This window comes from Mercenaria mercenaria, chromosome 9 (assembly GCF_021730395.1).
Source record: "Mercenaria mercenaria strain notata chromosome 9, MADL_Memer_1, whole genome shotgun sequence".
NCBI lineage: Eukaryota > Metazoa > Mollusca > Bivalvia > Venerida > Veneridae > Mercenaria > Mercenaria mercenaria.
In genome coordinates, this window is record NC_069369.1 from 8,220,092 (window position 1) to 8,234,035 (window position 13,944).

The following is a 13,944-nucleotide window of genomic DNA, read 5'->3' on the forward strand; positions in this document are numbered from 1 at the left end:
ATTGTTCCAAGTAAAACTCAGATCTCTTGATGAATGGCTGAAATACAGACCGGTCATTAAAACATTAAAAAAATCTGTTGAAATTTGATCTCTAAACGTGACCATGACGTTTGAGCTATGGTTCTCGGAGTTTGCCTGACACATTGATTAGTTCATGGCTTTGAAATATTTGGAATTTTGTTCTCGTTTTATGCAGTACAAAATAAGCCAAGTCTCCAACTTGCAGTTTTAAATTAACAATGACCGAACCTACAAAGTTTTGACAAGTATATGAATGTTGATTAGGCTTACCGTGTCTTAATCGTACTCTTGCGGGTTGCACTGTCTGCCTCGTGAGCTGGACGAGGAAGTTTTCCTAGACAGTTTTGATCTTACTGAGGATAGGTTTGTACCACTTAAACGTGACAAAGGAGTAGTAACTATATTACCAGGTCTATTTTGGTTCCGCTTGAAGCTATATTTAGTTGATGTCACACCACCTGTCTGAAAATTGTTGTTTCGCCTTAGTACCCTCTTGAATGCACTTTTGAACTTTGTCGATGTCAAGCTGTATATTATCGGGTTTCCTGCGCTGTTGATATACATCAGAATTCTAGCCCATGATATCAGGTTAAGATATGCTTCTAGGCCAATTTGCATTGCTTCTGCTGGAGGCGTGAAAATAAGCCAGAGCGAAAAGACTCTGATTGGGAAAAGTGATACGAAAAACAGCACAATGATAAATATGAGCATCTGAACAACTTGCTTTCTCGATCGTTGTGTGTTTACTGCCGTTCGATTATTCTGCGCCAAGGATTTTAACTTGTCTGACATCAACTGTTTGATAATAAGAGTGTAAAGGCCTATCAATATGAATAAAGGCAATGCAAAGAAAGCGATGAATATGAATATTGTGTAACAGTAGCGCCACATTTCGTTCACTTTTGTACGGCATACTTTAATTGGAGACCCGTCATAAAATAATGCGTCCTCGTGTTCAGTCATAGCCAAGAATGGTAAAGTCAAAATTGTTCCAACGATCCAGATGCCAACGATTGTTTTTATAGTAACGGATATTGTAGAAGCCATGCGGTATTTAAAGGGATGACACAAGGCATTGTAGCGTTCAAACGTTACTGCTAACATAGTCAATATAGACACATGTAGCACTCCGTTCTCCATCAGAGGTACAAGTTTGCCTGAAAAAGAAGAAAATGTCATTTTTATAGGCTGATAGTCTGAAACACAGCAGTTTTCAAAACGTAAGTTTTATTTATGGAGACGCTTAAAACGTTGAAAGCGGCTTGGAAGCTCAGAAGGTTTGAAGTAAAAGCTATGAGTAAAATCCAATCTCACAACTTGACATTTTATTTGGCACACTGTTCTGTTCTGAATATTTACCAACTAAAACCATTTATTCAATTTCATATGGTACCAGTTAGACCTAGTAACGTATTGTAAGAACGACATAGCATGTACGAGAAACTAAAATCATAATGATAACAATAATACAACCTTACAACAGAATACTATAATGTCTGGCGCAAAGGATACGACAAATTAAGGCTAATTCAAACTGTAAATATATAATAATGAAACCAGAACGATTATCTTTGTTTAGCTGCATGTCTGAAATATTTCAAAACACGAATGGAATGTACAGACATAGCAAAGTGGTAAAATTACTTATATGAAAAATAAAATCAAACGATCAGTGATCACTTTGGTTTTTTTTTTTACAAAGACGATCGCTAATTTGCCATTGATCACTTTGGTTTTTGTTGTTGTTTTTTTGCAAAGACGATCGCTAATTTGCCATGGGAAGTCTGTTTGACTTTAGAAAATGAGACATGCATGTTTCGGATGCCATTGTTCAATGACCAGATACGGTTGCAGTGTGTTGTTCTTAAGGTACCCATCTCGTGTTAAAATGAAGGTCAAAATTCCACTCGAGGCCTTTAATAAGTAACAAGTTACTGAGCCGCTAGTAAAGGACATGACTGCAAAAGTTAATGGTAACAATATAAAAGTGTCTCATAACTTAAAAGAGAAGGCACTGAATACGTCATACTTTACATGACTGTAGAATCGAACGTCAAGAGAATGCATCGTGCATGAGTGAATATGCCTATTTGTACTGGTATATCAGCCCAAACGAATGGGTTATAATGTTAGATTTATAAGGCTAAAAGCTCGTTTGAAACGATGAACTTTCTGAAGTAAGGAATGCGGCAACTAGAGGAAGTGAATGAACGCCATTGAATATCTTTTCGTATTCAACAAGAGTTGAAAGCAGTGTTTTATGTCCATTAGTGAAGTACAGGCTGTATGTAAGATCGGAAATTCTTAGGTATAGAATCACTTATGTCTAGAAATATTGGCTTCTACCTTCATTGATCAGTACACTATTGAAATTGAATGCAGCGTGCCGCTCGTATTTCCTGAAAAATAACCTTGTATGAGACCTCGAATGATTCAGATATTACTGTTATATAAATGTATTTCTTTATATTGTACGTTCATGGAATTATATGAGCCGCGCCATGAGAAAACCAACATAGTGCGTTTGCGACCAGCATGGATCCAGACCAGCCTGCGCATCCGCGCAGTCTGGTCAGGATCCATGCTGTTCGCTTTCAAAGTCTATTGCAATTAGAGAAACTGTTAGCGAACAGCATGGATCCTGACCAGCCTGCTCGGATGCGCAGGCTGGTCTGGATCCATGCTGGTCGCAAAGCCACTATGTTGGTTTTCTCATGGCACGGCTCATTGTGATTTTGTACATAATGATGCTTTTAACGTTTGCAAATGACCATGATAATTATGTGCATTAATACAATTAGACATGAGCTATGAACCTTTATCTGTTTTGAACATAGGTAAACGAAGGCTGTGTATCAGTTTATTGAATTGATATCAAACAGTATCCAAAATGATCATGTAACACTTCTCGAAAGAAGTACATTTGATATGTATTTTACGTGAAGTAAGCATTGCATTTCGACATTTGTTCTCAGTTTCAGAAATTCTGCAGAAGTTTGATGCAAAGTCTGGTTTGCAAGTCTTAAACGATATTTTATTTTTAAATCGACTAATGCACACGTAGACATGTTTAATAACGTTATTACAGAGGCAATCGGATTAAATCACAACTTATAATAACAACATCAGAAGTCAGTCATTTCCTTATTAGAAAAGATCTATGTTGATAAAATAATATATTCTTTTCAGTTGTTTTTAGGTCGGAAACATGGTTTCCATATAGTATCCATGTCTCTTGTAGGATATTTATTTATACTGTCAAAAGCATGGCAAACATTTCTGTGTATAATACGAAATCTTCAATAAAATAGTAAAACATTCTACGCAAGAGAAAGTATCCTATATTGTAACAAATACCTAAGTACATTCTAAAAATATCAAGTGAAACAAATCTAGTAAAACACTATGGCTGGACGGTAGCATGCATTTATACTACCGTCCATGAACAGGTTCAATCAAACCGAGCCTGCAACATTTTCATTTTTGTCATGTTGAGCGACCTGTAGAGTTTCCACTTTTCTATTGGAAAAGACAAGTTTTATGCTGTGTCTTCTTAAATTTCTAAATAAAAGCGGTTATTAATCACAGATCTCGTGATTTTAGACATTTATATAGACTATGACATTTTGAAAAGCCTTTAACATAAATCCCAATACAAACTTTATCTTATTAATCGGTCAGCTCATTTAGTAGGGTGCTCGTTCTCTAAGTGACGGGTCCCGGGTTTTAGCTCTGCATATTTTCAACCTGTGACATTGACACAAAGTGAGATACACATTTGCTTGGCCAGGTTTAAGACGCACAATATTATGTACTTCCCGATATTCAATTTGTAGGACTGTATGTTGCGGCAAGAATATAGTTACATCAGGCACGAATATGTCAGACAGCCGCATAACACATAGGGAAGAAAACTCGCCCTATAAGCGATGGGTTCCAGTGTCAAACACAACAAACTTTTCATCAGGTCAGATACCTTTAGTTAGTTATATAAGGTTATAACACACTAAATAGTTCTTGTTCTTTATTCTATATAAAACTGACCTATTTCCAATGATCGCAGCATACATCAGGACCCATTTTAAATGTCTGTAACTTACATTTTCTTGAAGAATATTGTCAGTGCTAACTAAACATCAAAAGAAAAGTGGGGGTCATGTTTGACGCAAGAAAATTAATTTCAGTCCAACACACAAACTGCAAAATCAGCTAAAAAATGAGACCCCAAATTATACTGGTGGTGTATGATCAAAGTTTCCATGAAAATTTTTGTCATGTTGTTATTTCATTATGAAAATGCTACCTACATGTCAAGCATAGATATGTCATGTGATTTTAGCAAAATAATTGCCAAGAAAATAGCTCTAAAGAGCAAAAAAAACTGAGGACTATTTGTGTCCGCTATTATGCGACTACCATTGTTTTCGCGCCATTTTTCTATTAAGTGTCTGTATGCCTATAAGGCATAGCACAACTTATGTTCCTTCTTCACCCTGAATAATAAATTTGATAATTTTAAATGATGAGAGACCGATTACGACAATGTGCATCGCTGCTTTAAAATCATGCCAAAACATCACTACGCAACTGAAGTAGTTTAACATTTGCATATACATTTTGTATACTAAAATGTTTTATTAATTTATTTTACATTAATATATTTTAGTCCGATTGTGATGAAAGCTTCATGTTTAGACAATGCACTCATCGAAAATGTAGAAAACATGATTGGAAATGGTTAACTTTCATTTTTTAATGAGAGATCATGTTTTACGTGGATCAAAATAGCTTGAACTATATGACAGAAGATACTTTAGAAGCAAAGAATATTATAAAACCGTATGAAAACGGATTTGTAATTTTCTTGAGATGTTTGAATAGTGCAATACGCTTTGTTCTTCGAGAATCGGCTAAAGCGGTGCTGCATCATAATACTGAAAAGTCTCTTTGATCAAAGAGAATCAGATATAACAATAACTAAATACTTTAAGTACGCCAGAATCCTTTGGAACTACTAACTGCAGACAACGCGCGTGTGTCTCGTTTGCACAGAGCAGTTTCAGACAAAAGAAATAGAATGCAACCAAGCAGAATAATAGCAGACTCGGTTTGAATGAGGTAATGAAATGTGCAACACCTCTCACGCCCCATAGCACCGGCTTAAGCGGAACTCTAATACACATCTATTGAACGGACTTCATGAGCACAAAGGACTAGAAAATATAACAACACTGAATCCAAGTACGGGGGACCTTTTCCAGCCGCCACAAGGCACTTGAAGATTTCTGTTGTGATAGTTACATAAGTTTTGGCCAATTGATCAAATATTCTGAGAAACTAGGTTCTCTGAAAAAGCTGTGATCTGAAGTTAGAACCTAGGTTCTCGGCCAAGAACATAGGTTTTAAGTCGATAACCAAGGTTCTAATTTGAGAATATAGGTTCTGGGATTGATTATGTAATTCGAGTGCCATATGCATGCTTTGTAAAGTAAGTGCAATTCTGTAGATCTGATTCCTACACAGCTCACTGCTATAAATCTATCCGTGCTAATACAGATTCTAAATACTTTTGACGTAAAGACATACATAGCATGTTGCACAGTCTACGTTAAAGCTTATGTAAAGATTTACATGCAAAATGAGGAGCAATGCATCAGCATTTGAGATATACTTTTTAACATAAAACAATGCCTCTATCAACGGTAATTTGGCATTTCTTTGTACAATTTAATGTATATTAGAGAAAGATGTGAATATGTGACTCATTTGTAATTTGTACATACAACATCACAATAACAACGTAGTATAAAAGCACCGAAAATAAAGCGCTTACTAACTTAAAGCTTAAAAAGTGTTTGAGGAAACTTTAACAATCTAATTATTAAGCAGCTTTTCAGCAATTTCAAAATAAAATTTAATTTCAGATCAAATTTTATATTCTGCTTTCATTTCGAACCATTAATTTAATAAAGCAAATTTACGATAATTTAATATGATTGATCGTTATAAATCTCTAAACTGTGGTGGCTGATTTCAGCCATTTCGTGTGTTCGTGTCGGCGAGGCGAAATGTCGAAGTAGCGAAAACACGAAAGGTCGAAATAATGCATATTTGTTCGTGTCGGCGGGTCGAAATGTCGAAGATACGAAAACACGAAAGGTCGAAAACTGCTAATTTGTTGTGTGTTCGCCTTTCGACATTCGAGGCGAATACACGAAGTAACGAAACACTGAAGGCGAAATAACGAAATTTCAGAGGCGAACACACGAACTTTTGTATTAATCACTTTTCGTGTCGGCGGGTATCAAAACTTCGTGTTGTCGCCCTTCTTTTGTCGTGTCTTCGCCTCGAAAGTCGAAAGGCGAACACACCAGAAATAAGCAGTTTTCGACCTTTCGACCAATCGTTACTCCGACCCGCCGACACGAACACACGACAAATGTGCAATTTCGTCCTTTCGTGTATTCGCCTTCCGGTAGGCATGCGCATAACAATTACACAAATGCTGCTGAAATGAATATGCTATCTAAATAATGTGTTTTAACATTTTTAAGATAAAACTTGTCCTAAAACGAAATATAATGATTTATATTCTATAAACGATGTCACTGTGTAGATATTTTATCACTAGTATTCAATTTGTATATACATCAAGCTTCTGTCAGTCTTACGGGGCACATCATTACGCCGACCTGAACTTTGAATGCTATCTAGATAATGTGTTTTACCATTTATACAAAAAATCTTCTCAATTTATGATAGGACATGTTTCATATGCAATAAAACATGTCACTCTTCAAGTATTTCAGTTCTGGTATTAAATTCATATATACATTACGCTCCATTTTGCGCCATTATTATAGTGTATTAAGGCAGACCCTACACGTGTTCGTGTCGGCCGGTCGAAGTAACGAAAGGTCGAAAACAGCTAAATTCTCGTGTGTTCGCCTTTCGCCTTCCGAGGCGAATACACGAAGTAACGAAACATTGAAGGCGAAATAACGATGTTTTAATACCCGCCGGTCCGAAAAGTGATTAATACAAAAATTCGTGTGTTCGCCTCTGAAATTTCGTTATTTCGCCTTAAATGTTTCGTTACTTGGTGTATTCGCCTCGAAAGTCGGAAGGCGAACACACGACAAATAAACATTATTTCGACCTTTCGTGTTTTCGTTACTTCGACATTTCGCCTCGCCAACACGAACACACGAAATGGCAGAGATCAGCCACCATACTAAACAGTGCCGTATTTCATATACATATTTAGTTCAAGGGCGATGAATCTGTTTATTTTTCTGGGGAGGTGGAGGATACGGAGGTCTTTACATTTCTATTTTACATTTTATGTACTGAAATCATTAACGATTGAAATTAATTGATTAAAGGGTAATGCGGTTGGAAAGTACTTTTAATAGTGCCGACGTGCTAACATGATCATGACGTTGCCGTTAATGCGCGTGATAATGGCATATTCAATTATAAAGTCTTAAAATGTAGTGTCAGTTTCAATCATTAAAATGTCTGTCTGATGTTTTTCCTACAATTTGTCTGAAAACGTTACTCTGGTATAATGAAATAGTCAGTGACAGGCCATTCTAGATGATATGATATTCAGAAGAAGAAAGTAAAATTTATCCTCAATGTCTCTGCAAATACCATCTTCCTCTCATGAATATCACATTACATCGCTATTTTTGCATCATCTTGTTCTATAATTTGTGCATTATTAGTAAGCATGCCATATTTACAATTTATGAAATAACTAATGTGCCCATGTCTACGTGGTATGTTTAGGACATGCATTTATTTTTTTTAGATTAAATTATCTCGTGCGCACGGCATCTTATCTCGTGCGCTTGACATCTTACCTCTTGCGCACGACATCTTATTTCGAGCGCACGATATCTTATCTCGAGCGCTCGACATCTTATCTCGTGCGCACGACATCTTATCTCGAGCGCACGACATCTTATCTCGATCGCTCGACATCTTATCTCGAGCGCTCGACCTATTACCTTGCTCGACATATTGTCTCGTGTGCACGACATCTTATCTCGATTGCTCGACATCTTATCTCGACCGCTTGACATCTTATCTCGATCGTACGACATCTTATCTCGTGCTCACGACATCTTATCTGGAGCGCACGACATCATATCTATATATATATATATTAAGGCCCTTTGTATGTATTTAGGTCATCAGTTAAACATACGGACAAGTAGATAATTAGGGTCCCGCCTATTCAGATGTTATTTAAACTTCCCACAAGTACATGTTTATCACATCATTTGGGAGAGCAGTACACACAATTGGTCATCCTATCTTCAAAATTATACGAACATCATCAATGATGCTTACTGCATGTTAGAATAGCAACAAATCGCAGTTCCACCGATAGTATAAATTCGCGCATTGTCAGAAAAGTTATAAAATTGCATGCATGCATTAAGGTGAAACGGGGAAAATTTTTGAAATACGGGCGAAGCCTACATACTAAATATTTTTTTTTTGTCAAGGACTTACATTTATTCCTTTGCGTCATCACTGAATTTTTGCTGCCTTTTTTTATCAGTTTCTGTATTTAAATTACAACCCTGCAAACACGCGAAACGGTTATAAGTATAATCGAAACAAAAGCAAAAACGGCGGATATTCGTATGTTTTTACCGATGATCTGGATTCAGACAAAGGACCTTAATATATAAATATAAGATGTCATGCGCTCGAGATAAGATATCGTGCGCACGAGATATTTCGTGTGCACGAGATAAGATGTCGAGCGCTCGAGATAAGATGTCGAGACCTCGAGATAACATGTCTAGATCGCGAGATAAGATGTCGTGCGCATGAGATAAGGTGTCGATCGCACGAGATAAGATGTCGAGCGCTCGAGATAAGATGTCGGGATAAGATGTCTGCGCACGAGATAATTTAATCTTTAAAAAATAAATGCATGTCCTAAACATACCATCATACATGTGTAATATATTACAGAATGCCAAACGCATTGTGGCTGATTTCTGTCACTCCGTGTCTACATGTCGTCGAGGCCAAGACACGATGATATGGAAAATGAAACTACTAATTTGTCATGTCGTCTACATCAAAGATATTTTTATGCAACGATGTTTTGTATTTTGTATCTTGGTACTTGGTCATTTCCTACATAGTTTTTCCTCTTACGTAGAATTTTTTTTCCTGTGCACAACTTGATTCTTCTGTTTCTCCGCGTCAATAGTAGTTTTACTCACACGTTGAAGATTTTTCGTTATGCAGTACATTTTTTCTCCTAAATTGAACTTTTTATCCTATGTTTTGCTGTATCTCAAAGCCCAGAAAACGTTTCTGCACGTATCAAACATCTGTTTCTATTTGTAATGAATTTAATTTAAAGTTTGAAAGAAATTTGGCAAGTTCTAATCTGTTCCTCTTTGTACATTACCTAGCTGACAAAGAATGCAATATTATATAATAACAATACAATACAAAAGAGCTTCTGAAGTGTCAAATAGTTTTCATGTAAAAACAAAGCAATATTTGCGAACTGAAAACATATGGTCAATAATTAGCAAACCCTCTGTTGGTATTTTGTTTGTTTTCATGTTTCATCATTGCATTTACATTGTAGTTTATCGAAGAAGGAATTTGAAAGGAAATGAGTTACTCCGTACTATTTGAAATATGTGGTTGTTCTTCAATCACCTTGTATTAGACATTTACGGATTAAGTCTACGTGGACTGTGGACACCTAAGGCGATAGATTTTTCAAGGGGACCGTCTCAAGATAGTTTAATTATATTATGCGCGATATGAAAAAGTGTTTATAACGGCAATAGGATTTGAGTTATTATATCATCACTATGCGGTAGGTGATATAAAATTTGGATGTGCCTGTTTTAGCTCGACTTTCCGAAGAAAAAGTAGAGCTATTGCATTCGCTCCGGCGTCGGCGTCGGCGTCGGCGTCTCCGTTGGTTAAAATTTTTGATAAAGTCAAATATCTCTGTTGCTGTCAAAGCTATTGACTTGAAACTTAAAATACTTATTTACTATCAAAGTCTACACAAGGAAGAACAATCCCCATAGCTCTGATTGAATTTTTACAGAATTATGCCACTTTCTAATTTAGCATTTTTGGTTATAGCTTTTGATAAAGTCAAATATCTCTGTTACAATCAAAGCTATTGACTTGAAACTTAAAATAGTTATTTACTATCGAAGCCTACACCAGGAAAAACAATCCTCTTAACTGTGATTTGAATTTTGACAGAGTTATGTCCCTTTTTAACTTAGAATTTTTGGTAAAAGTTTTTGATATTTTTTTTTTTTGATTTAACGTCGCACCGACACATGATAGGTCATATGGCGACTTTACAGTTTTAATGGTGGAGGAAGTCCCCAGGTGCCCCTCCGTGCATTATTTCATCACGAGTGGGCACCTGGGTAGAACCACCGACCTTCCGTAAGCCAGCTGGATGGCTTCCTCACATGAAGAATTCAACGCCCCGAGTGAGGCTCGAACCCACATCGATGAGGGGCAAGTGATTTGAAGTCAGCAACCTTAACCACTCGGCCACGGAGGCCCCCAAATGTTTTGATAAAGTCAAATATCAGAGGATGGAAGCAAAATTTAAAGAACTTTACTGTTGAAGACCTAAAGAAAATGACAACAAAGGGAATAAATTCCCCGAAAAACTCTTAGTCCACTAAAATTATTAACAGGTACAGATGTGTCAAAATACACCTTAACTTTGCAGGTACCATCCATGCTGTACCAAAGAAAAGTGGTCTCGGTTTTTACCTACGGCTAATAATAAAAAAGTTACAAAATAACCTATTTCTAGTAACATAAAAGGAAGTAATTCAATAAAAAATATTGTAAGTGAACAAAAAAAAAAGAATCTGCCTGATAAAAACAAGAGCACCGCAATGCAAAGCAACATAAACACAAAACAAAGTCATGTGACCTTTAACCTCTAAGTGTGACCTTTACCTTGAAGCAAGCTATGTGCTCTGCACGTCGTCTCAATGTGGTGAACATTTGTGCTAAGTTTTTTTTTTAATCCTTCAAGCAGTTTAAGAGTTACACATCTCACTCGAAACAAAGTTATATGACCTCTGACCCCTAAGACGGACACACAGACAGACAGACAGACAGACTGTCAGACGAACACCAAAATACGTTCCTTCGGGCGTATAATAACAACAAAGGAATGGAGACGCAAGATATTACGTTTTCTACAGTTTTCACAATGCTTTACCTGCTGACCTACATTTTGATCCCAGCTAACCCAGTTAAGATTTATTTTCATTTCGGACGACGACGACGATGGAATACGGATACATTGCGAACTGATAAGCTCATCTTTTCAACTTTGTCGCAGACGCGCAACTTATAATATTGAAGAATCTTTCGGGAAAGTGTTATGACGCTAGATCAAATACTTTTTGCGATATGCATAACAAAACACCTCTCAGGCGAACAGACAGACGGACAGACAAATCCAAATCTTATCCTGTGCGGTAACTTAATAAGCCAGACCTTACCATCATTATTGGAATGTTTTCCTACCACACATAAATTAAAATTATCATGTTGAGACGGTCCCCTTGAAAAATCGATCGTCTTAGGTGTTCACAGTCCACGTAGACTTAATTCGAAAATGTCTATTATCAGACTGTGCGCAGAAGCTTTATAAATAATGTGATGGTAATTTGTCAGTTTCAATTTACCACATTAATACAAGAATTACTGTTTGATTTACAAATTCTGCTTTTACTGGTGTTTCTTCTTCATGTTGCAACAACCTTAAATCAACTATTATTGTTCTGTTGACTTTCAGGATGGAATACGATATTTTGAATTATACGGCAAAAAAATATTTTATTCATATGAAAAGATTTTTTAAGTAGTAAACGATTTAAAAAAGTTAATTTCATTTTACAAGGATTTTGAGTTTATATGTGGCCTTAATGTTAACTATAATAATAATGATAGAAGCCAACAACATATTTAATCAAATGTTTAACACTAGATATTTTGTGTAGGGGTTCAATCAATAGTTTTAGTTAATAAAAATCCATTAAAAGATTAAACGCAATGTAATAACTGATACAGATTTTTAAAATAAGCATCACTGTGTGAAGTCGTTTTTATATCAAACGAAAATGAAAAAATAACAATAATAGTCTAGAGACTACTTTGCTAATTTTTTTTATGGTACACAAAACAGCTATTATATAAGTCGTGGTAGACTTACACATGATCCCTCCAAGAAACCATCTATCTTTTCCAAAGAATTCCAGGAGGCCGGCTGGTTGACAAACAACTAACACCAAAACATCAGCAGCACTAAGGTTCAGCAAGAACACATTTGTAGGAGTCCGCATATTTCTAACCCTTATTACAACAATAATCACCAGGATATTCCCAACAGTTCCAACAAGAAATATTGCTGCATTTAGCAGAGAGGCTATAATATAAATATAAAGCGGAATTTTCATTCCTTCCGAAGAATTTTCCAGCTGAGTTGCCAAATCAGATTCAGATATGTTTAACAGTAAATGTTCGTTTGATTCTTTCACAGGATTTTCTGTGTACTCCATGTCTACCCTTACCACAAATGATTTGGATCAATAAAGTAATGAGTATAAAATCATTCAATTGTCAGCACCATTATTTTTCCGCATGAAAATCAAAATTGCGAAAACTCTCGCAGCCAAATTATACGAGAACTGTTCGTACTATAAAACGTCTTCTTAAATTTCTGCCAAATCCGAAAACGCTGAATTTAATATGACAGGATTTTAAGATCAAACTCGTATTTTATTAATGAACGAATCACAATTGTTCCTGAAAGAACAAAGAAGACAAAATGATGACGTTTTTCTCGGAAAGTGTTCTACCGCACGGCTGAATAATCCAATACTTGGCGAATTTAACTGCTACTACCTTAGATCAGATCTCCAATTTTAGCTTTTACTGACTAAATGTCAAGTCGAATATAAAGTCGTAAACTATCTAAATTTCATTATTGCATCTAAAGTAAATCAAATACAGTCACTGCAATATTTGCTAACGCGTAAATAGTAAAACAAGCAATTTCAGTTATTAATTAATATCCCCCGCCCAAGAAGTTGTTTTGTGAATGAGTGGACTATGTTTTGAAAGATATGTCCTATAGTGATCTATATTTGTATTAAGTTTCATGAAGATTCATCAGTGGATTCCTTTGTTTTGTGGGAATTATAAAATAAAAAAATAAAGGACAACAACTCTGCAGATACTGAAGAAATCCTGATAAAAGATAGGCATGCACCGCCGCCCTATATGTTCTATATTTATGTTACATTTTATGAAGATCCACCAATGGGTAAAGTTATTATGTTAGAATTTATTGACTGTAAAATAATTTTAGGGCAAAACTGCACACGCATCACCGCCCTGTTTTGATCTACAAGTGTGTATAAGATCCACTTATAGGTTACCATCCCTATTTTTTGACAAATCAAGGGTAATAACTCTGCTTTAACTAGGTTAAGGGGGTAGTACTATATATGAGCAAAGGTTATGTGCTAATCAATCATTATGTGAGGTTTGGTGATTCCGTTTAAAATACTTCTTGAATTGTGAGCATTTTCATTTTTTTAGACTATCAGTCATTTTCCCGTCATTTAATCGGTTCTCATTTCCATGAGAGTCGCTCATTTTAAAGGTTTACTGACATTTTCCTCCTGCAAATGACTACGGTCATTTTAACACTTAAAACAATATGAATGTCCACAATACCGACGAAATAGTTAAGTCATTTTGATCTGATTTCAGTTACGCCGCCAGGCCGCAAGAGATTTTCCAGCGGCCCGGCCGCCTAGAATAATCATTTTCAAAGGTCATTAACATTTAAATATTTAGTTATAATTT

The 13,944-nt window shown here is 35.9% G+C and overlaps 1 protein-coding gene across 1 annotated transcript; it reads right to left on the bottom strand.

The window, feature by feature from the left end:
- Nucleotides 1–297: 297 nt before the first annotated feature.
- LOC123547676 (QRFP-like peptide receptor) lies at nt 298–12,629 on the bottom strand. Its single transcript, XM_045334941.2, has 2 exons — nt 12,284–12,629; nt 298–1,178 (listed from the first exon to the last, which is right to left on the bottom strand). The coding sequence occupies exons 1-2, from the start codon at nt 12,627–12,629 to the stop codon at nt 298–300; spliced, it is 1,227 nt and encodes a 408-aa protein (XP_045190876.2).
- Nucleotides 12,630–13,944: the final 1,315 nt, after the last annotated feature.